Here is a 24,666-nt window from a genome sequence, read left to right as displayed (position 1 = left end):
ACCCATTTATACTAATGCTGTTGGAAACTACTATTACCTTAGTTTTACAATGTATATAAAAAGCATAAATACATAAAATAAATAAACTCTCAGAGTGGAGGTGGTGATAGGAAAAAAGTACCACACCCACAAAAGTTTACCTGGGTAACTTTATAGGATTGCTCCTCAGCTCTGAAACTGGGGTTATTCGACTAACTTAGCAAGATAATGATGCTCTGCTCCAGAAGGCCCCCACATAGCTGGATACATTTCTAGCTACGTAAGTCATCTGGCCATGTTGGGGCAGTCAGACTGGCGGGATTTTTAAATACTAGTATTAGCTGGAATATGTACCTCTACATTTATAAACTGCTGCTCCACAAATAGGTTGTGGTGATATACAAAAAAGCATAAACTGCAAACAAAAATCTCATGCATATTCTTTGTGAAATCCTGAAACCCCAAAGTGGCTTGCCACCCTCCAGGACAGGACTTGGAGACCCCTGCCCTAGAATAAAGGAGAAAGAGGGAGATATACTCCTACTGGCATAGTTATAAAATGTCCTTCTTTAAGTATTAACATTGCTCCATTTCGCAAGTTATTAGGGATGTTACTTTAAAACCTGCAAGCATTTTTTTTTAAAAAGGAAACTACTGACAAGGTTTATGCTATAGTATTGTATATTATAGATAATGTTGCTGTTATATTTGAATTCTTTGCTGTTATATTGTATTAATTTGTATTCTATGTCTTATTTATACTGTGGTTGATATATTTTGCTGCATTTCAACTTTGATTGTAAAGATGGCTTATAAATCAAATTGGGGCAGGTTTTCGGGGGGTAGGCGCATATCCCTTTGAAAATCTGCCCCATAGTGTTTATCCCATGCCCCTTTGAAATCTTTCACTGTTTTTGTCTTCACCACCTCCTCCGGAAGGGCATTCCAGGCATCCACCATCCTTAGTGAGTTGCCCTCCCTGGAGTTTCATTATGTGACCCCTAGTTCTACTGATTTCTTTCCAATGTAAAAGGTTTGTCAATTGTGCATCATTAAAACCTTTCAGGTATCTGAAGATCTGTATCTTATCTCCCCTGCACCTCCTCTCCTCCAGGGTATACATATTTATGTCCTTCAACCTCTCTTCATAAGTCATTTGATGGAGACCCCCCACCAGTTTTGTTGCCCTTCTCTGGACTGCCTCCATCCTGCTTCTGTCCCTTTTGAGATATGGTCTCCAGAACTGAACACAATATTCCAGGTGAGGCCTCACCAATGACCTGTACAAGGGGACTATCACTTCCTTTTTCTTACTAGTTATTCCTCTCTCTATGCAGCCCAGCATTCTTCTGGCTTAAGCTATCACCTTGTCACATTGCTTTGCTATCTTCAGATCGTTAGACACTATCACCCCAAGGTCCCTCTCTTGCTCCATGCACAACAGCGCTTCACCCCCCAAGACATACAGCTCTTTTGGATTACCACACCCCAGATGAATGACTCTGTACTTCTTGACATTGAATCCCAGCTGCCATATCTTTGACCACTGTTCAAGCTTCCTTAAATCATGTCTCATTTTCTCTATTCCTTCTGGCGTGTCCACTCTGTTGCAGATCTTAGTATCATCCGCAAATAAACTAACTTTACCTTCTATCCTTTCCACAATGTCACTCACAAAGATATTGAATAGGACCAGTCCCAACACTGATCCTTGCGGCACGCCGCTTAACACCGCTCTCTCTTCAGAGTAGGTTCCATTTACTATCACACACTGTCTTCTATCCGTCAACTAGTTTGTAATCCAGGCCACCACATTGGTGCTCACTCCCAAGCTTCTCATTTTATTCACAAGCTTCCTATGCAGGACTGTATCAAAAGCTTTGCTGAAATCCAAGTAGATCACATTGAGCGCTCTTCCTCGATCCAATTCCTTAGTCACCCAATCAAAAAAGTCAATCAGATTTGTCTGACAGGACCTTCCTCTGGTGAATCCATGCTGCCTCTGGTCCAGCAATTCTTCTGACTGTAGATAGTTCACTATTATTTCCTTCAGCAGCGTCTCCATTACTTTTCCCACCACCGAGGTGAGACTAACTGGCCTGTAGTTTCCAGCCTCCTCTCTGCTCCCAGTCTTGTGAAGTGGAACCACCACTGCTCTTCTCCAATCACTTGGCACCACGCCTGTTTCCAGGGATCTATTGAACAGGTTGTGTAATGGACCCGCCAACACATCTCTGAGCTCCCTCAGTATACTGGGATGAACCTCATCAGATCTCATGGCTTTGTCCACTTTCAGTTTTCCTAGCTCTTCCCATGCATTCTCTTCTATAAACAGAGTTTCATCTACTTCATCCCCCTCCATTTTCTTGTTACCTAGCGAAGGTCCTTCTCCAGAGTCTTCTTTAGTGAACACCGACCTGAAGTATTTGTTTAATATTTCTGCCATTTCTTCGTCTCTCTCTCCACATTCATCCTTTTCACATATCAGTTTCATTATACTACTTTGGACTTTTCTCCTTTCTCTGATGTATCTGAAAAATGTTTTGTCACCTTGCTTTACCTCTTTGGCAATCTTTTCTTCTTCTTGATTTTTTGCTTTCTTGATTACTTTCGTCTCCCTCAGTTTCACCAGATATTCTTCCTTGTGTTCCTTCCTTTGGGATCCTTTATATTTCTTGAATGCTGTTCTTTTTACTTTTATCAGCCACCTCCTTTGAGAAGCAGATAGTTTTCTTATTTCTCTTGCTTTTGTTTACTTTTCTAACATATAGATTAGCTGCCTTTGTAATTTCTCCTTTTAGTTTGGCCCACTGTTGTTCCACCTTTCTTATTTTCTCCCAGTCTTCTAGTTCTCCCTCCAGGTACTTCCCCATTTCAACAAAGTCTGTATTTTTGAAATGCAAAACTAGGGTCTTTGTGTGACTTCTCCATATCCTATTTGCGATATCAAACCATACCGTTTGATGATCATTGGTGCTGAGGTAGGCACCCACCCGGACATTAGAGACATTATCCCCGTTAATGAGCACTAAATCGAGTATAACTCCCTCCATCATGGGTTCCATTACCATTTGTTTGAACAGAGCTTCTTGCAGGACATACACGCTCTCTCTACTTCTGTTAGATTCTGCAGAAGGGATTCTACATTCGGCAGATCAAAATCTCCAACAATCACCACTTCTCCCTTCTTTCCCACTTTTTGGATGCTTCAACCAGATCTCTGTCTAGTTTTTCTGTTTGATTTGGAGGCCTGTAAACCACTCCAGTAAAAATGGGTGCACCATCATCTTTTTTTTTTTTTTTTTTTTGGACAGCCTATAATGCTTCTTCTTCACCCTATCTTCTTTGCAGCTCAGTTACTTGGATATCGTTTTTGACATACAGAAATACTCCTCCCCCTTTTCTTTCCTCTCTGTCCTTCCTTATATAGCCCGGTATGGCCATATCCCAATCATGAGATTCCGTGAGCTATGTCTCTGTGACAGCAACAATGTTAAAATTCACCTCAAACTGGGAAATCTTCCCAGAGGTGCAAATTTGTGTTAACGGTCATGATTCAAAGTCCTTTGCTTTGGGGAGAGGCACTCATTTATCTATTTACTGCTCCTAAGGAGACTCTCCTGCTGAGCGTCACTAAGGAGATACACTTTCTCCCTCTCCTATTTCTACTTGCTCTTGAATCTTTAGTGGCCAAGATTAGAGTGAGAAAGATATCAAAGGGCTTTGTACTAAGTCGGGAATTGATCATGAAATAGTATTATTTGTTGATGAGATTTTATTGTATACCTGTGACCCATATTCGTCCTTGTAGGCCATTATAGTCACAGCTGAGTGTTTTGGTTAAATTTCGGCTTATAGAATTAATGGAGATCTTAGAACTGAACATTTGGAAAGAGGTAAGGGAGGATCTACTTAAGTGCTACATCTTTCAGTGGTCACTGATTACATCAAGTATTGAGGAATAAATATTTCCAGGAATTTGGAGAGTTTGTATCCTCTGCTCTTCTCTAGAAGCAGCTAAAGGAGGCTTAGCAGATTGGTCCCCTTATTCAATCTCTTGACTGGTCAGTCTCGCCTTGCCACAAGTTCTTTTTCTTTTGGAAATTCTCCCTATTAAAATTCCAGATACTTTTTTCAGCTCTTTGAACTTAATGATATCTGGGTTTATATGCATGGAAGGAAGCCAAGAATATCACGGAAAGTGATAACAGCTCCTAAAGACTCAGAATACCTAGGTCTTCCAGATTTTATGCTATATCAAAGAGCAATACAATTAATGAGTGTAACTGCTTGGCATATTTGTCCCAAGGGAAAACATTGGGTTAGGTTAGAGAAAGCCAGTGGTACTGATCAGGGAAGGAAATGATCTCCCTGGTTATCATTTACAGATATATAAACAGTTGGCGAAAGCATCCTTTAAATTGGCCCTGTTTTAGATTCTTGGTGATTCTTGGAAATCAGGTTTCATCAATACTTTCACAATGTCTCCTCTATGGGATAATCCAGATTTCCCAAAGGAATTTAATGGAGGAACCTAGAATTTGACAGAGTTGGTCAGATGTATAATAAAGGGGAAGTTTTTTCCATTCAACAGCTGCAGAGGTTGGGGAACAATGAAACATTGCTAGTGTTCCGATACTTGCAAATTAAAGGCTTCTTGGCTAAAGTGACCATTAGAAATTCCTGTAATAGGGACTTCTCTGCTTTTGTTCCTTTCAGAGTAAAACTCTCATTACTAAAATATATTGCTTTCTATAATCTAGGGAGGATAATGCAATTAAAAAAATAGAGAAAAACTGCTATCACCCCTTACTGTATGAGGGGTAAAAATAGCCGCCACCCCCCCCCCCCCCCCCCGAAACTAATAGCGCCCGCAACATGCAAATGTATGTTGATGGGCCTATTAGTCATTCCCGCACAATACAGAAAGCAAAATGTGCAGCAAAGTCACACATTTTACTTTCAGAAATTAACGCCTGCCAAAGGCAGGCGTTAATTTTGGCCAGCACCGGGAAAGTGTACAGAAAAGCAGAAAAAACTGCTTTTCTGTACACCCTCCGACTTAATATCATAGCGATATTAAGTCGGAGTCCCCAAAAATAAACCTCCCCCCCCCAAAAAAAATTAAAAATCTGCCTGCGGGTTGGAAGACGGACGCTCAAACCCGTCAAAAAGGAGGCGCTAGGGACGCGCTAGTATCCCTAGTGCCTTTTACCGCGGGCCCTCATTTGCACGCGGGCCGATACTGACTCACGCGCCCAGGACACTGGCCTGTGCGCGTGTCGTCCCGCTCTTCTTTCTGTATCGGCCTGTGAATGGTTGCGATTGCTTTAGGAAGTATACATGGTGGAGTTCATCAGCTTTCAGCTGTGGAAATTATATCCTAATGTACCTAAGATATGGGAGCTTTCCATTCTTCTATTGTCATTGGTTTAACTGGGCTGTGTGAGAGTTGGGGAGTTAGGACAGCATATTGACATTGAGTGTAAGTATACTACTAATAATAATGAGCTATGTTTGGGGTAGTTTGCATGGATTTTATTATTCTGGAGCTCATCTTTGCATTGGTATTTGGATTTAAAACCGAGCAATTTAATTTTTCAGGTGTTTGTTCTTTTTGGTCAGAAATGATACTTTGCGCTTTGTAACTGTTATATTGATTGAATTCTTTTGCACCACGCACTGTATTGCTTTTTGTTAAATAAAATTTGAATAACTTAAAAATAAAAATTGGGCAATTTTCTAAATGTGTTGGCAAGTGCAAAATCTGTGGGCATTTTTTGTACCTGCAGATTTTGTATCAGCTCTCAAAGAGAAAGCATGAGCAGACCAAAGGAAAAGTCCCCACAGAGGTCTGCACCTGCATTTTTGCATTATTTCCTCTCTCAGCCTACCCCACAATGGGCCTCATTTTCTAAAGTATCGCAGGCCTGCGATACTTTAGAAGATGAGGGGTGGGGGGCTGAAACGGGGGGCGGGTCTGGGCTAGCCGGCAGCGATCGCACCATTGTGGTGCGATCGCTGCCGGTTTTGCATCCAATAGCGCCACCATAGGAGGTGTAGCTATTGGGAGCGAAATAGGCAGCGAAAAGGCACTTACCTTTTCGCTGTGTGCGCCGTCGTCGTGGAGTCGGCCCGGTGACGCCCCGACTCCTCCTCTTCCAGGGCCGACTCCGCCCCCATTTTGGTATTTCACGCGAAAAGGGACATTTTGCGTGCGATACGTTTGGAAAATAAGGCCCAATGTTCCCTCTAATTTTTGACATGCTATGTGCGCAAAACCTTTGTTGTGTGCAACCTTTCCGAAACTGTTGTGCGTCCAAACTTACAATTCAGCCAACTAGAGTTAAAAAAGAAGTGAAGACCAAGTGAAATGTTAACATGTTTATATACTTCTTAACTAAAGAGGCTACTAAGGTATAGCAAGTAGAAAGTGTATCAGTTTATTTGTTTTATACCATATATACTGGGCGACTGCGCCTCATAACTCAGTTCACAACTTCACAGTCCATAATATTTGCATTTTTTCCCTGCGGTCTTTGACATTTGTCCATTTGTTATAGATTCTGTTAAGATCTATATTTCCGCCATCTAGTTGATAGTTCTTCACACGCATGATCATATCCAAATGCTCTGTCTGTAACCGATTCCGCGATTCGGTTTTCGTAGCGTTCATTAAACTGAAGCCACGTTCACAGTCTACACTGGATGCCATGAATGTTCCTCCAATATCCATCAACACAGCGAGGTCTTTGAATTGTTCATTTTGAGTTACAAACAATAACATAGATGACAAATTTGAACTTATTTAAACTTAACCAGTTGACACTATCTTTTTCTAATGTTCTTTATAAATGATTTATATTACCACATGGCGTCATATACACTCAATCATCTAGCTGCTGACGCAGAGCAGCTTAGAGGGAACACTGAGGTAGAGATCGGCAGGGGTTGCGGGGGATCGTCGTGGGCCGAGGAGAATATCTGGTGGATGGAAAGGGATGAGCCGGGGGTGGGGACGCATGCGTGTGTGCATACGCCTGAGAATGGATTGGCGCCGGGTTTACATGCTCGCGCGCCAGACTAGTCGGGCTAAGGAGCGGGACCCAGGACCGGACGGGGTACGCATGTGTATTGTATAGCCTAGCAATGCTAGCATCCCATCCACACTGTGTCGCTGTACCCTGAACCGCTGCAGCTATGCCATGGCCTTGAAGGTTGGGAGTATGAACTCTCCCTGACCTCATCCCATTAATGACCTAGCAGGCTAGCAGTCAGTTCTAAGTAACAGACATTATGTAGCGCACGTTAGGTGTCTCCCATCATTGCTGTGCAAGTATAATGATTTTATGCCTAATAATTTGCCTAGTTTTTGGAAAAACTCTATGATTAAAAACTCTGTGCGCTAAACTTTGTACCATGTGCGTGGCCTTCACAGGCCGTGTGTGTGCGCACACGCGTACAGCTTAGAGGGAACATTGTGAGCTATCTTGGTTAAATAGCTTTTGAAAATTATCCCTTCTAAATAAAAAGGACATAACCTAAACCCATCTATATCATCATTCCCGTTCAAAACCAGCAAACAGCCTCCCAGGACAGGAGGTGAAGGCAAAACATGTAACAGAATTCCTGAAAGCTTGAGTCGTGAAAAAATGAGGTTATTGCTTTGATAGAATGCCTTTCTCAAATTAGCTTTATCTATTAGTGTTAGGGATGAGTAATTGTTGAATGTAACAGTGTAAGAGGGTAGTTAGGGTGTGTGAATCTAAAAAGTAGTTTAACCCTGTGAGATTTAGTGTTTTCCTATTATAGATTGCAATCCATATTCTCAAAGCATTTGTCCAGCTAAGGGCCTCATTCACTAAGCATTTTTCCCATAGTTACAGAATGGAAGAAAAGCCTGAGTCAATCAGACCCTAAGTTTGAGATTTAGCTGAACAAACAGCGGGTTTTGACAATCCCGATGGTTTTTCTACTCCAGCATTCACACAGTTATCTGCATAAATTAGCTGCATGAATCTGGGACTGTCTCAGAGCAGTCCTAAAATTATCCGGGTTCGGTTACTCAGATGACTTGATGCTTAACCAGCTTCTGAATCTGGCCAGATTAGTTAAAACAAAACAAAACCCAAACACCTTAGGTGCACCCCCACTCCCTCAACAATATTGAAACCAAAAGCACTCAATCCTCTCCCCTCTCCCTTCTCCCCACCCAGTCGCAAACCCTAGCTGGGGAGCATGGTTGTAATTTTGATATTAATATTTTGTTGTATTTTGTTTTTTGTTGTTAAATTTCTTTTAATATTTTATTTCTCTATAAGCCACATTCGTTGCTATGGAATTGCTATAAATCAGAGATAATTAATAAAATATAATACCTGAGAAGCACAGGGAGTGGGAAGTTAGATAATTCTTGCCAGAATATTCAGCGGGCATTAACCGGGTGATCTCACATGCAATATAGCCAGGAAATGTACACCTGCGCTTGCAGCAACCAGACTTTCGTGGGTAAACTTAGCTGGGGAGCACTCAGTATTGGCACCACCCAGCTAAGCGTAAGCCCCCCGCCCCCCCCCCCCAGGAAACCCCCCCCCCCCCCCCCAAAAAGTCACTTTCTATTCAGGAAAGATTTAGCTGGATAATGACTTACCCAGGAAACTGAAAACGCAAGGTTTGTCTGGCTAAGTCCCAAACTTACTCAGACAAACCACTTTGAATATCGACCTCTAAGATTTAAAGTCTACCGAAACATGAATTCACTGATTAACATGACATAATGCAGCCATTAGGCTGAGACAATTCATTATTTAACCTCACTGTGAAACTTTTTGCCTTTACAGCACGTAGTTTGAAATGAGTATGAAGGATTTTCATCTCAAACATGGAAAATATGAAGAGAGATCTTCCCATACCTAAAGAAGCAAGTTATTGGCAATGATTTGATATCCAGTACTAGTGAATCAATGATGTTTCTAAATTCCTGTCAGACCCTTCCTAGCCTGAACTGCAAGAGAAAGCTAATACGTGTCCTTGCGTATACACTGACACTATTTACTGAATGTTAACACGTGAAGAGAAGACCTGCGCTTTGGAAGAGCTACTCTGCATATCTGAAAGGAGATAATGAAGTTCATGCATATTGAAGTACAACTGATACTGCATTCTGCTATGTGGAGAAAGGCAAGCCTAAAAACCTACATCAAGGGCGTCTGATTCTTCTGAGATATGGAGGGTCTTGGATGAAGATGAGATTCTTTGTATTCAGCCATGTTGGGAAGTATTTTTTTGGCTGCAAATGTTTCTAAATCCCAAAGTTGGGTGAATCAAACCCTTAAGATCTATGCCCCTGTTGCAAAATGTTTTGCATCGCAGCAGACAGTTTTTTTTATCAGCTTCTGATATTTTACCATTTAAAAATATTTCTGTGCATTTGCCAAATTAAACAATGCAAACCTATCAGGGAAGATACTATGATCATTCTTCAGGTGAAGGATCCGTACTGAATAAGTGAAATTAAACTGTGGAGTTTATCTATCTAGATGCTGTATATTTATAGTTAAATGTAAGATATCTAATCAACATGTTAACGTATTTATCTGTAATGTGATAAACTTATCAAGATATTTAATAATTTATCATGTCTTATAGACAATAAATTGGAACAGTTTTATCAATTTTTGTATTGATTTATTATAGCAATATTTTCATATATTTGTAGGCTCACGAATATTTGTTTAAAAGCTTATATTTTGCAATCTTTCAAAACAACTGGTTCAGAACATTAGTGTTATCTAAGCATTACTAAAGATTGAACTCAAGCACTTTGAGAACACATGTACATATTTTCCTCCTGCTTTCAGGCTGAATGCACATTATGGGGTAGATTTTAAAAGAAGCGCGATCAGCCTACTTTTGCTTGTGCATCAGACTCAAGCAAAAGTACGCTGGATTTTAGTAGATACGCGCGGAGCCGCGCGTATCCACTAAAATCCCTGGATCGGCGCGCGCAAGGCTATTGATTTTGTATAGCCGGCGCGCGCCGAGCCGCGCTGCCTAACCCGTTCCCTCCAAGGCCGCTCCGAAATCGGAGCGGCCTCGGAGGGAACTTTCCTTTGCCCTCCCCTCACCTTCCCCTCCCTTCCCCTACCTAACCCACCCGCCCGGCCCTGTCTAAACCCCCCCCTTACCTTTGTCGGGGGATTTACGCCTCCCGGAGGGAGACGTAAATCCCCGCGCGCCAGCGGGCCTCCTGCACGCCGGGCCGCGACCTGGGGGCGGGTACGGAGGGCGCGGCCACGCCCCCGGGCCGTAGCCACGCCCCGTACCCGCCCCCAAAACGCTGCCGACACGCCCCCGCAACGCCGCGCGCTCCGGCCCCGCCCCCCCGACACGCCCCCCTCCGAGAACCCCGGGACGTACGCGAGTCCCGGGGCTCTGCGCGCGCCGGGAGGCCTATGTAAAATAGGCTTCCCGGCGCGCAGGGCCCTGCTCGCGTAAATCCGCCCGGTTTTGGGCGGATTTAGGCGAGCAGGGCTCTGAAAATCTACCCCTATCAGAAGGGGCTCACATGCAAGTCCCATGTACTCATGGAGTTGGACAAAATGGGCGGGCTAGGGGGCATTCAACAGTGGGCTTCGGAATTATGTGCAGTAGTTGCTATTTAGTAAGAGATATATGCGTATATATTACCAAACTTATTTGTACACTTTTGCACCTGCTGACTGGTGTGAGTGAAAGACGTCTCTGTTGGCTGCAGTTTTTGGGTGAGAGGTGTAGGTGAAATGGTGGGGGTTCATGATTCAGTGCTAGAGGGTCTAGGTGAGCTGGAGACTGGGGGAACTGATGGAGGTATCGATGAACTGGTGATTTCAAGTATTTTCAAAATGGAATTTGGGCATACTTTATAAAGGACCTGCCCCCACGTATAAATCGGGGTTCCCTGTACGTACCCGGATCAGTCCAGACACCTGGGTTGTGACTCCGCACCAGCAGATGGAGACAGAGCAAAACTTGACGGGCTCCCTACATATAGTAAGGTGCCACCCACAGCCCCTCAGTCTTTCTCTGTCTCCAGCAGATGGGGCAGGTCCACCCACAGTCTCGGTGATCCTTGGTTGTTGTGGCTCGGGGTAGTCAGTCAGGGATCTGTTTGTATTTAGTCCTAAGTTGTTAGGGCAGTGTGTTTTTAAAAAAAAAAAAATCGGGGTTATTACATGTACCTGTTATATATTTTTACACAACTAGAATATACACGCATATGTTTATAAAATGTTTATAAAATGAGTAGGGTTTTCTTGCATTGGAAATATTTGTGCGTACTGAATCATACGTGCGTACTTTAAGAGAAGTACATGACTTTATATTACATGGACAGTTCCTGCCATGCAGTTTATAAAACACTGGCAGAAATGCTGTACCACGGATAGGTTTGAAAGTTAGGCTCCTTGATTATAACCTTACTCATGATTTAATAAAGATTTTAGAACACATTCCCATGTTAAGGAAGGCAATAGCTATTACTACCAATGCAGGGAGATGCATTAAAGCTCTGAAGCCTTAACTCGTGATTTTTAACACTAGAAATTTATTTCTTGGATCACAGATGGAATTAAACTTAATTTCAGTATCTAACACTATGATGTTGTGTTGTCATGGCCCCGGACCTGCAGTTCCTGGGGGTGGACCATCGCACCCAGGAAACCCAGGTCCAGGACCACATTGACACAATGTTAGATTTACACTAGTCCCAGAAATATGGGTTAATTTTTATTCTATGACCCAGGAGTAAATATGAGCTATAAGCACTATAAGTCCCTCAAACCAGAGGAACTCTGTCCCCGGGCCTCCTTCCCATCTACTCACAACCACCTACCAGCCAATTATAGAGCCCCTCCCACTCCCACTCCCCTCCCACTCCCCTCCCACTCACTAACTACCCACCCACCTAACCACTAACCTCCCCCACAACCTGCCCCCAGCTGAGGTTACCTGACACCTGTTCAGTGCACATTTTCAGTTTTATGTGCACTGCTTATACTGGTGCCAATGTATTGAGGCTAAATGCACATTTTCACATGTGTGCACACAATTTTGTGTTATGTGCATTTGTAAACCATTAGCTTACTGCATTGGGAGTTGACTTGTTTTTCAGCACTGAAATTGAGCGCACAGTTTGTACTCATGTTTTATTACATTGGCCCCAAAGTTAACGGATAACTAAACTGGCTACTGCTGAAAATGAGCTAAATTCCATTCTCCGACCTCCAGTTCTTTTTTTTTTTAAAGCTAAATTTGTGCTTTGCTCATTTAAAGGTGAATTTTCAAAGAATTGCATGCGTACAAATTAGAAGATATTTGCGTAAATGCTATTTTATAAACCTCTGCCATATACATGCAAGGAATGGTACGCAAATCCATTTACTCATATGAGAGGGCAGGCTAGGGGTGTTCCGAGGCGGGGCCAACATTTACATACAAACACAGAAACATGACGGCAGAAAAAGACCATATGGCCCATCCATCTAATTAATTTAGTATTATAATTCCCATCACTTCCTTAGAGAGCCCCTCTATTTATTCCAAGCTTTCATGAATTCAGACACTGTTTTTATCTCCACCGCTTCCATGGGGAGGCTGTTCCACACATCCACCACCCTCTCTGTAAAGAAATGTTTCCTGAATCTACCCCTTTTCCCCTCATCCCATGAGCCTCCTTGCCACTGAAAAAGGCTCACCTCCTGTGCATAGAAACCTTTGATAGCGGAATGTCTCTATCATATCTCATAGGTGTAAAATTTGCTATTTTATAACCTGCGAAAGCGATGCGTGTATATATGTTACTTGCACATGTTTACACCTGCTAATTATCTGGTGTGAGAATAAAATTCTTATAGCCAATCACCAGCTGGTTGAGGGGGGTCTGGATAAACTGGGGGCAGTTTAGGCTGAAGAACCAGAGAGGTCTTGATGGGCAAACTGGTGGACAAATTAGTAAAACTGGTAATTTCCTTCATGTGTGCTTGTTACAAAATTTGATGACTTGCACATGTAAAAGCTGACAAGTGCTAAGGAAAATATGTGAGTGAAATCTCAACATGTAAGTGATTAAAATTAGGAGCACAAATATGCGCGTATAGGAGATGTGCGCCACTTTTGTGGATACATTTTGACTTCTCCAGGTAGGCTGGACAAGTCTTAAAAACCACTCCTTATCTGGCTAAGTCATGTGGCTGGATAAGTATTAACACGCTACTTATCGGGTTTTGTATAAAATACATGCTGCAAAGACACGTGAACATATTGTTGGGTATATTTAAGCGTATTTTATAAAGTATGCGCACATTTGCACGCACAATACAATATAAATCCGATTGTGTGTGTGCACCCCTCTACGTGCGGTCATCAGCACGCTCATGCATCTCCTCCCTGATCCTTACCTTCATCTGGACAGGGGGACGACGACATTTTTTTTAACTGGTGAGGTTTAACCAGCTATCTCTCAAAATGAACCAGTTACATTTTTTGAAAATCCATCCTCAAGTGAATTGAGCCCATTGTGAGCACAAAGGAAAACAGAAAAAAAAAATGGGAATGACTTGTACTGCAGGGTTCCTCATCTCTAGGGGAGAGACTGCTAATTCAAGTTCCCTACCATCTTAGGCTGGGCCTTTCCTCAAAGGAGAAATACAATACCCGTGATTATTTTGGGACGTGCATTCCTGGCCTCTGGCAGTTGCCATTCACCGAGGATCTGATTCACATGCGAATGGCGAATGTCACCTAAGCCTCTTTTTCTCTGTTTTCTTAGACAGACATTCTCAGGTAATGCCTTTAGCTGAATCCTAAGAAAATAGAGAAGCTGCTTTTTGTCAGTGCGGCCACTTCATACTGGTCAGTTTTTAATTTATAAAAGTGTGACACCAACTAATTCTGACTGTAATGTCTAATGTGATCTCTCATCTAAGCTCCCTTGTAAACATCACACCAGAGTGCTTGTCAAAAGCTGTTGCTTCCATTTATTTAACACTTCAGTGAGTGATGCTAAGATTGTCATTTATTTTGCAAAATGTAATAAAATATAATTAAATATAACGTTTCATAACAATTTAATTTTTTTCAGCTTGTAAATTACTCATATCCATGAGTTCTGTTTTTCAATGTTTGAACACCTTACATTCCCTGCAATCTCAAATCCCAGATTTGGGGGCAATTTTCAAAACTTTGTGGATTGTTGCAAAGTAACCGTGTACTTTCCCTTTGAAATTTTTCCAAGGAAAAATATCCTCAGAGATTTGCACTTGCTTTTAATGTGGGTACTTTTCCCCTTAACGGCATCTTGCAGTTTTGAAAATTCAAAATTTGTGCGCATTATTCCCTCCTCTGACTTAACCCCTGCAATGAGCCCCCCTGCAAGCCCTTTTACTATGGGAAAGAGCCATCTAGATGGGTAAATGGCTTTTGAAAATTGCCCTCTGTATTGCATTCTACTTTGCATTTTCTTATACATGGCACTTATTGAAGGTCTGCCCTGGTAGCAGAGAATAAATCAATGTATTTTCACTAACTATTCTCTTCCTAAAGCCGCATCTCAGAGATTATACCATCGAGACAGTTTAGGTCCCCTCTAGTCTCTTAACCTTTCTTGTGCTGCCTCATGCTGGAGGGCATTCCTGCTGTTGGCCAAAAGACAACAAAAATGGTCACTTTATGAATGTCTTATAGTTTTCTGTTTGTGCAAAGTAAAAAATGCTAAACAAATATGGTCTTTTCTGTCTTCTGGTTAACTATGATGACAGAATTCATTAGAAGTTGGGTCTATCTAGCAGGCTTCAAGTACAATAATAATCAGAAGTCTTAGTAGAAATGCAGGCACTCATGTAGCTAGATCTGTCTGGCTACGTATTCCTTGTGTTGACCGGATTGGTGCAGGAGGTTGGTGATGGCAGGAGGCCATCTAGAGAGGCCACATGAATGTAAGGAGCTGGATATTCAAGGCTGTTTGTAGCGCCTAATGTTTGGAAGCATGAGAGAAGAGGCGCTGGGTGCGATCTGATGCGATCTGGGTGCGATCGGATCTGTGTACAATTCTGGTCACCGCATCTCAAAAAAGATATAATTGCGATGGAGAAGGTACAGAGAAGGGCTACCAAAATGATAAGGGGAATGGAACAGCTCCCCTATGAGGAAAGACTAAAGAGGTTAGGACTTTTCAGCTTGGAGAAGAGACGGCTGAGGGGGGATATGATAGAGGTGTTTAAAATCATGAGAGGTCTAGAACGGGTAGATGTGAATCGATTATTTACTCTTTCGGATAATAGAAAGACTAGGGGGCACTCCATGAAGTTAGCATGTGGCACATTTAAAACTAATCTGAGAAAGTTCTTTTTTACTCAACGCACAATTAAACTCTGGAATTTGTTGCCAGAGGATGTGGTTAGTGCAGTTAGTATAGCTGTGTTTAAAAAAGGATTGAATAAGTTCTTGGAGGAGAAGTCCATTAACTGCTATTAATTAAGTTGACTTAGAAAATAGCCACTGCTATTACTAGCAACGGTAACATGGAATAGACTTAGTTTTTGGGTACTTGCCAGGTTCTTATGGCCTGGATTGGCCACTGTTGGTAACAGGATGCTGGGCTTGATGGACCCTTGGTCTGACCCAGTATGGCATGTTCTCATCTTGCATGCACAGCTATCCAGGAGGATGAAGTACAATGGAAGAGAGATCCTACAGGCAGTCACATTTTATAGCTGTCAGCTGGGACAAATCCTTGGCACTGTGAACAGATATTAGGGTCTGGTTTTAGACATACCGGGGCCCAGGCTCAGCCAGCGCCGGGTTCCTTGAAGTTCTGTCTCCATAACATTCAGCCCTAGAGCCTCAAATAATTGCTGTGCTTCACACCCAAAATAAAAACCAATTGGCCCTGAAAGGAATAAAATGGGCAGATGATATGAAACGGTGGGCCTTTTTCTGCTGCCATTCCAAATGTTACTTTCTTCAGAAACTCGCACCAGTAACTTTACCCTGTCAGCTTGAGGTGAATTTTCAGCCAAAACTAACTGGCTGAAATATAGTCTAAATCTTGCTGGACAAGCTTTGCCCTGCTAATTGTGCAGCTGAAGGTGTCTAACTAAATATAGGCTAACCAGCTCCCACCGTGCCCCTTTACTGAGCAATTATTTCTGCACCTTTTGAATTTAGCTGGTCAGAGAGGGGGCGTTTTAGTCAGGTAGATTTAACCTGTTAACTACCAAATTTATCTGGTTTTGAAGATCCACCCAAGTTACTACAGCTCTCCATCTATCCCCTTTCCCAGATGACTGATGTGGGGTGATTCATGCTCCCCTGAGACAGAACTACTCAGCACTGTGTCAGTAGCAGGGAATCACTTCTGTGGTGACAGTCTTAAGAATATAAGACGTTCCATGCTGGGTCAGACCAAGAGTCCATCGAGCCCAGCATCCGGTCTCTGGAGCAAATCCTGATCTCAAAGAAGTATTGGCAGATTCCAAAGAGTAGCTCCGTCTCTTGTTGCCTACTCACTGGCAGGGGCATAGCCAAAACAGAATTTGGGGGCAGAGGCTCCAAGTCTCCACCCCACTCCTTACCCCATACCTATGAGGGTCTTCATGTCAGCGGCTACAAAGAATTAAGAACATAAGAAATTGCCATGCTGGGTCAGACCAAGGGTCCATCAAGCCCAGCATCCTGTTTCCAACAGAGGCCAAACCAAGCCACAAGAACCTGGCAATTACCCAAACACCAAGAAGATCCCATGCCACTGATGCAATTAGTAGCAGTGGCTATTCCCTAAGTAAACTTGATTAATAGCAGTTAATGGACTTCTCCTCCAAGAACGTATCCAAACCTTTTTTGAACCCAGCTACACTAACTGCACTAACCACATCTTCTGGCAACAAATTCCAGAGCTTAATTGTGCGTTGAGTGAAAAAGAATTTTCTCCGATTAGTCTTAAATGTACCACATGCTAACTTCATGGAATGCCCCCTAGTCCTTCTACTATCCGAAAGTGTAAATAACTGATTCACATCCACTTGTTCAAGACCTCTCATGATCTTAAAGACCTCTATCATATCCCCCCTCAGCCGTCTCTTCTCCGAGCTGAACAGCCCTAAACTCTTCAGCCTTTCCTCATAGGGGAGCTGTTCCATCCCCTTTATCATTTTGGTTGCCCTTCTCTGTACCTTCTCCATTGCAACTATATCCTTTTTGAGATGTGGCAACCAGAATTGTACACATTATTCAAGTTGCGGTCTCACCATGGAGCGATACAGAGGCATTATGACATTTTCCATTTTATTAACCATTCCCTTCCTAATTCCTAACATTCTGTTTGCTTTTTTGACTGCTGCAGCACACTGAGTCGACGATTTTAAAGTATTATTCACTATGATGCCTAGATCTTTTTCCTGGGTGGTAGTTTCTAATATGGAACCTAACATCGTGTAACTACAGCAAGGGTTATTTTTCCCTATATGCAACACCTTGCACTTGTCCACATTAAATTTCATCTTCCATTTGGATGCCCAATCTTCCAGTCTTGCAAGGTCCTCCTGTAATATATCACAATCCGTTCGTGATTTAACTACTCTGAATAATTTTGTATCATTTGCAAATTTGATAACTTCACTCGTTGTATTCCTTTCCAGATAATTTATATATATATTGAAAAGCACTGGTCCAAGTACAGATCCCTGAGGCACTCCACTGTTTACTCTTTTCCACTGAGAAAACTGACCATTTAATCCTACACTCTGTTTCCTGTCTTTTAACCAGTTTGTAATCCACGAAAGGACATCACCTTCTATACCATGTCTTTTTAGTTTTCTTAGAAGCCTCTCATGAGGGACTTTGTCAAACGCCTTCTGAAAATCCAAATACACTACATCTACCGGTTCACCTTTATCCACATATTTATTAACCCCTTCAAAAAAATGAAGCAGATTTGTTAGGCAAGACTTCCCTTGGGTAAATCCATGTTGGCTGTGTTTCATTAAATCATGTCTTTCTATATGCTCTACGATTTTGATCTTGAGAATAGTTTCCACTATTTTTCCCGGCACTGAAGTCAGGCTCACTGGTCTATAGTTACCCGGATCACCCCTGGAGCCCTTTTTAAATATTGGGGATACATTGGCCACCCTCTAGTCTTCAGGTACAATGGATGATTTTAATGATAGGTTACAAATTTTAACTAATAGATCAGAAATTTAATTTTTGAGTTCCTTCAGTACCCTAGGATGCATACCATCTGGTCCAGGTGATTTGCTACTCTTTAGTTTGTCATTCTGGCCTACTACATCTTCCCGGTTCATAGTGATTTGGTTTAGTTCATCTGACTCATCACCCTTGAAAACCATCTCCGGAACTGGTATCTCCCCAACATCTTCAATAGTAAACACGGAAGCAAAGAATTCATTTAGTCTTTCTACAATGGCCTTATCTTCCCTAAGAGCCCCTTTAACCCCTCGCTCATCTAATGGTCTAACCGGCTCCCTCACAGGTTTCTTGCTTCGGATATATTTAAAAAAGTTTTTATTATGAGTTTTTGCCTCTATGGCCAACTTCATTTCAAATTCTCTCTTCGCCTGTCTTATCAATGTTTTACACTTAACTTGACAATGCTTATGTTTTATTCTATTTTCTTCAGATGGATCCTTCTTCCAATTTTTGAAGGATTTTTTTTGGCTAAAATAGCCTCTTTCACCTCACCTTTTAACCATGACAGTAATTGTTTTGCCTTCCTTCCACCTTTCTTAATGCGTGGAATACATCTGAACTGCGCCTCTAGGATTGTATTTTTAAACAATGTCCATGCTTGTTGAACACTTTTAATCTTTGCCGCTGCACTTTTCAGTTTTTTCTATTTTCCTCATTTTCAATTCGTGGCCACATTCTGTATCTCTTCACTTTCTCCTTGCTCTGTCTCTGCTGTTTCTCACTTTTCCTCTGTGATTAAGGCAGCTACTTTATACAAGAGTTAATCGCTCAGGCTGCTGAAAAGCAATTATGTAAATAGGCTTACACCCAGCCCAGGCATTCCTGATCTTTAAGGGAATGAGAGGAGAGTGGATATTTACTTGACAAAAATAAACAGAAAGCTTTTAACGGCCTCAGAATTGTACATGTCTAGCCTAAAGGCAGTGGTATTTCACCTTAAAGTTCACCCACTAAAAGGTGCAAGGAATCATTAGCAGGCAGTGATTCTAATGCCTCCATGTCTTTTAACTCTTGCACGTTTAAGAGGTTGACTCAGATGAACAAGATCCTGAGACAAAAGCGTGGCCCACCTGCGGCTCTGCCACTGCTCTCATGGTAAGAGGTATTTTACCCTAAGTCTATCTGGCTAATTGTTTATGGACTGTTCTTCCAAGAATTTGTCCAAACCCTTTTTAAACTCTGCTTTGTTAAATGCCTTGCCCGTTCCCTGGCAGCAGAGTCCACAGCGCGACGGGGTGCTGAGTGAGAAGTACTTCCTGCTTGTTAGTTTCATGATTTTATAAACTTTTATCTGTCCCCCTCAGCCATATCCTCTCCAAGCTGAAAAGCCCTCACCCGGTTATCCTTTCTTCATAACGAAGCTGTTCCATTCATCATTTTTCTTGCCCTTCAGTCATCTTCCTTCCCTATCAGAGACCAAGAACATCCTCTATTTATTTTAATAGATTACTTTGTCAGTATTTTTCATCATCAAACTATGTTCTGTCAGAATTTGCTATTCTGTCTTTGCTCCATTTATTGCAATTGATGTGATGGTTCTCTGGACAAAAAGCCCCTTGAAAATGTCAAAACAGAATAGAATATATAATGAAAAGATTGTTTAATTTGAATGTTATTATATTTAAGCACTTATATAGCTCCCTAAAGCAGGGGATTATGCAACCAAACCCTCCCCCAAGAAACAAGTGCCTACAGCACAAGGAGATAAACGTTTCCTTTTATTGATGTCATTCTTAAAATACTTTTTCTTGATTAAACCCTTTAAAATGATGCGTTTTGTGAGACTGCCTTATCTTGGGGGGAGGGGGGCACGGGGATGTTCTTTTTCTGTTCTTATGTACTTAACTTGTCAATTTTTAATCTTGGTATTTTAAGCTGTTTGTTTTTAATATCATTATGTATATTTTGTTGTAAGCTGCCTAGGGCTTTTGCATAGGCAGCATCTAAATAAATGAACCTCTAACCTACAAGGAATATCCAGAGGAGAAACAGGATTTGAACCCAGGTCTCTTTGGTTCCCAGAAAATTACTCTGTCTACTAAGTGATTTCCTCTCCTATTGAGGTTTGCACAAATTCCTGGAGGAAAATCCATAAAACAATATTAGCCAGGCAGACTAAAACAGCTACTGCTATCCTAGGGGGTGAGTAACAGGAAATAGGTCTGTGATCCGCCGGGAACTTGTGACCCGGTCTGGCCACTGTCAGTGGCAGGATGCTGGGCTTGGTCTGAGCCAGCTTGGCCTTTCTTTGAGCCCAGCTTTCAAAAGTAATGACAAGGAACCAAATGCATGCCTAAGCTGGCTCACAGAGATTTCTACCACCCCACAGAGTTGCTCCATGTATGTTTCTGGACATTGGTAAATCTATAATGCAGGAAAATGCTTTGGGCCTAATTTTCAAAACGCATTTACATGCTTAAAACTGGGTTTTATATGTGTAAATGCACGTTACCCGTGTAAGAAGGGGTTTTGCACGTGTAAATGCACGCTACCTGGGTAAGAGGGGCTTCACACGTGTAAATACATGTTACCCGTGTAAGAGAGGTTTTACACGTGTAAATGCACATTACCTGTTTAAGAGGGGTTTTATATGTGTAAATGCATGTTACCTGTGTAAGTGAGCTTTTGAAAATTGCTACAATACATACCATTGAATTGTCCATAGGTTTTACCCAAGTTAAGTGCGCTTACGTGAATAAATGGCTTTTGAAAATTGCCATGACAGTATGTTACATTTACATGTGTAACTCCTTTGAAAATTCTCTTGAATTTCTCACCCATTTAAAAAGAAATGGGTGCAAAGAGATGTAACATTCCGTATTGAATAACCCAGAATTAAATGCAGAGGCAGGTAGTTTATAAAGTTTGCGAAGACTCTGCTTATGAACTTGCACTCACCAATTCACCCTGACCCTCCAGCACTTTACCCTGAACCCCCACCCAAAACTACAGGTGACAGACAAGTATGATTTCACGTGGTCAGATTTGGTAGTGTTTGCATGTACACCACGTGCAAAACTGCAATTTGTGGGCATACTTCCGAATCCCATCCCAGAATATCCCTAGCTCGCCCTTTTCCCCCTTGTTAATGTTTACGCACATCCTCTCAAGGTTTATAAAACAGAATGTACTTATGCATACGGGTATAGCACAAACTCCCATAACTCTGAAAATCAGCCCCAGACTACAGTAACCGCGTATGCTTTATACTCCTCACACTGCATTTTCCTGGATTTATTCAACACTGACAAACCTTTCACTACACTGCAAAAATTTTCTTAATTTAGAAGCTTTGCTCTAGGATTACATATCAACATCCAGAGACACTGCTGTTTTGCAGAGTGCAGCTGTTTTTTTTTACCGCGTGGGAGATGTTAATCTACCTCCAGAAGCTGAGCCCAGCGATTTCCTCGCTCCATCTGTCTCTGCCTGTAAAATGCAGGAAGTGACTAAGGTGCAGAGAGCCAAAATCTCACAAGGCAGGGGTGGCCAACTCCGCTCCTCGAGGGCCACGAACAGGCCTCCACAATGAATACGCATGAGAGAGACTTGCATAGAATAGAGGCAGTGCATGAACATCTCTCTCATGCGTATTCATTGTGGGTATCCTGAAAACCTGGCCTTGTTGTGGCTTTTGAGGACTGGAGTTGGCCACCCCTGAACTAAAGCAATATACATTGCAACAAAAAGAAGATAAAAAAGGAATTTCCTATTGTAGAGCCAAGGAAGCTGATGTCATTAGTAGCTCACTTTGCTTTATTCCATTTCCAAAGTCATCCTATATACCTCTAACTGTAAAATGGTGATGATTATATATGACCTACAATGATATATGATTAATGTGATGATATATTACACGCCATGGTCTGATTCTTGGATTCTGAAGGATGGGTGAGCTTTTAGCAAGCTTGGAAAAGGGTGGAGAGGTGGGTGGGCTACATTCAGGGAAATGAACTAAAGAGGGATGGGCACCTCCTCCACTCTCTCAAGCACTACAAAGATGACAAAAGAGGGCTGAAAAAGCAGCAGCCGCCACTGGCTCAGGTTACAAAAGGCTGGCGAGGGTCAGACCGCGCTTTCTGCGCCTCTCCCCAGATAGGGCTCAGGGGAGCACAAGAGGAGGAGAGAGGAGAATTGTCACAGATAATATACAAGCAATTGGCCAGGGCGCATGGCACAGTGTCCCGGTCCCTTCCCTGCTCTTATCCATCCCCTCTTCCATTGTTTACTGCTGTGCTTTTAGGGCGGGGATGTTTTGCCTTGCCTATACTTCATAAGGATAATTTGCAGCATTCCGTGGAGGGATAAAGTTTGTATGTTTAAGTACATGGAGCCTTAATTTCAAAATGGACTTGTTCACAAGCCTGCTTTGAAAATGAGCGTCTACGCGCTGAAACCAGCCCAGCATGCATGCACACATTTGCACCTACTTGTGAGCAGAAATACATGTGATTGATTAAGGTAAAACACATGTAAATGCTATCTCTGTCCATAATAGTACATGTGGAATCACTTCTATACACACAGACTCCCCTGGGCAACTTTCAAAAGCCCATTTACATGCAGTAAATCTTGTTTGACGGGTGTAAATGCTTTTGAAAATTCAACCCTATGTGTGTTGATTTTGTACCTTGCTCAGAGCTACTTTTGTTGGAGCGTGTAATCAAGTTTAAATAAATAAACTGTGTGATCCAAGCTCCAGTGGGAAAAAACTTTGGTCCAAGCTTGCTAGCCCCACAGTGGCTACTGGGATTACAGGAGGGGCCTGCTGGGTGGCTATAAGTGAGGACAGAGATGTCTCCACCATCACTCACCTCCAGCAGGCATTCCCTCTGGCTGCATCAGTCTCGGCTGCTTTGCTGTTTGCTACACTATTCTCTTAGCCCCTTTTACTTTCCTTAGCTCCCCTCAGCTGCAGTTTCTGAGGCCGGCACCATAGGAGCCCCAGTCTGGACGCGTGCCATGGCCCTTAACCGCCACTACTGAGTAGCTGCGGACTGCCGCAGCAGATAGTTCCACTAATGGTTTATGAAGAGCAGAAGCAATGGCTGGCCTTGGCAGCTGAGACGGGTATGGCAGTGTCCCATCCTGCCGCGAAGCCCACTGGGGTAGCGCTCCCAAGATGAGTTCACTTCTGTTAAAGAGGTGCCCGGAGAGAGATGCCAACGATGGAGGTGTTCGTGTGGGGCATGGAACCTGTATGGGTGCAATATAGCTGGCAGCATACATAAATGGGACTCCTTACGGGTGGCAGGGAGGATGCTGGAGTGCTCCGGTTGCTGCAAGGACCTCTTCTTTCTTTCTTTAAATGTATAATCCACGTCCTCATATTAGTACTGCCAATGTGGATAATAATGTTAAAACAAACGTTAAGACACATAAAACATACAGTAAATAGACCAGTCCCACACTATCACATTAAAACAGGGGTATTCATGAAGAGAATGATGACTTACCAAGGATGGGATCAGATAAAGTGCCAGAGTTTAATCAAAGAATGGCAGCCTAGCAGCTTATGTGAGAAAGCACCGTATTGATTGTTTAATAGTATGGTGACTCGTTCATTTTTAGCATATACAAGAGCCCTGAGGCAGGCAGACGCTGCTGAGCCACTGTCAGTGTCGGGCTGTGCAGCTTTCCCGCTTTTACGTCGGCAATAACAATGGACAGCTTGTTCCTGCTTTTCAGCCAGTGCTCTCATTACCCTGGGAAGCTAAGTGTGCACTCGGTCATTTTATGCGCAAAAACAAAGTAGAAAGGAATGGGACTAATTTGCCTTTATCTTTCCAATGATTTTTGATAAGTGATCGATTTCTTGTAATAAGCAGTCAATATGGTGTTTCCATAAGGTTGCCGTGTTTCATTATCTGATGTTGGTTGGTCACTGTTCATGAATACTCCGCTTTAATGGGATAGTGTGGATTTTCCTATGCTAGTCCACATTTTTGGAACTTGCAAAAAAACTATTTTGCTTTTAAGAAGCTGACAAAAACATATCTTTTTAAAATGGCTTTTCAGTAGATTGTATTTCTTTTCTACTACTGACATTATGCTGCTTAGACTTTTTTAGATTTGTAAGGATGACAACATGTTTTGGATGGCTGCCTGGGCTATGCCGGAGCGATCAGAATGAAGTCTGCTAAGTCTGCCACGCACTTCTATACGGTCCGTGAAATGAGTGGAATCGGGGGGTAAGCGTAGAGGAGTCCTCCTGTCCAGGTCATGGAACTGTTGCGGCAGGGCCTCTTGCTGCGGAGTGTTGGTGAAGAAAGGCTTGAGGGACTGAAGACATGCATATAGGTATTGCGTAATATAAAATTGGTGTTGTTGGATCTTAGCATTCAGCATCCCTGCCAGCTGAAGTCATCTAGATATTTCAAGTCACATCCCAGAGGGGTATTAGAATGGAGGCATGACTTCTTGGCCCTCTTCATAGCCGATTCC

The 24,666-nt window shown here is 42.4% G+C and overlaps 1 protein-coding gene across 2 annotated transcripts in view; it reads left to right on the top strand.

Moving 5' to 3' along the window:
• Positions 1 to 9,653, top strand: part of TMEM233 (transmembrane protein 233) — a 48,220-nt gene extending 38,567 nt beyond the window's left edge. For both annotated transcript variants that reach the window (XM_029571811.1, XM_029571812.1), the window contains one exon: positions 8,820 to 9,653. In XM_029571811.1, coding sequence (XP_029427671.1) covers positions 8,820 to 8,831 — 12 coding nt within the window. In that variant the 3' untranslated portion in view covers positions 8,832 to 9,653. The remainder of the gene's footprint in view (positions 1 to 8,819) is intronic.
• Positions 9,654 to 24,666: the final 15,013 nt, after the last annotated feature.

This window comes from Rhinatrema bivittatum, chromosome 11, assembly GCF_901001135.1.
Source record: "Rhinatrema bivittatum chromosome 11, aRhiBiv1.1, whole genome shotgun sequence".
NCBI lineage: Eukaryota > Metazoa > Chordata > Amphibia > Gymnophiona > Rhinatrematidae > Rhinatrema > Rhinatrema bivittatum.
The sequence above is the reverse complement of the archived record's forward strand: the minus strand, read 5'-3'. Positions and strand labels throughout refer to the sequence as shown.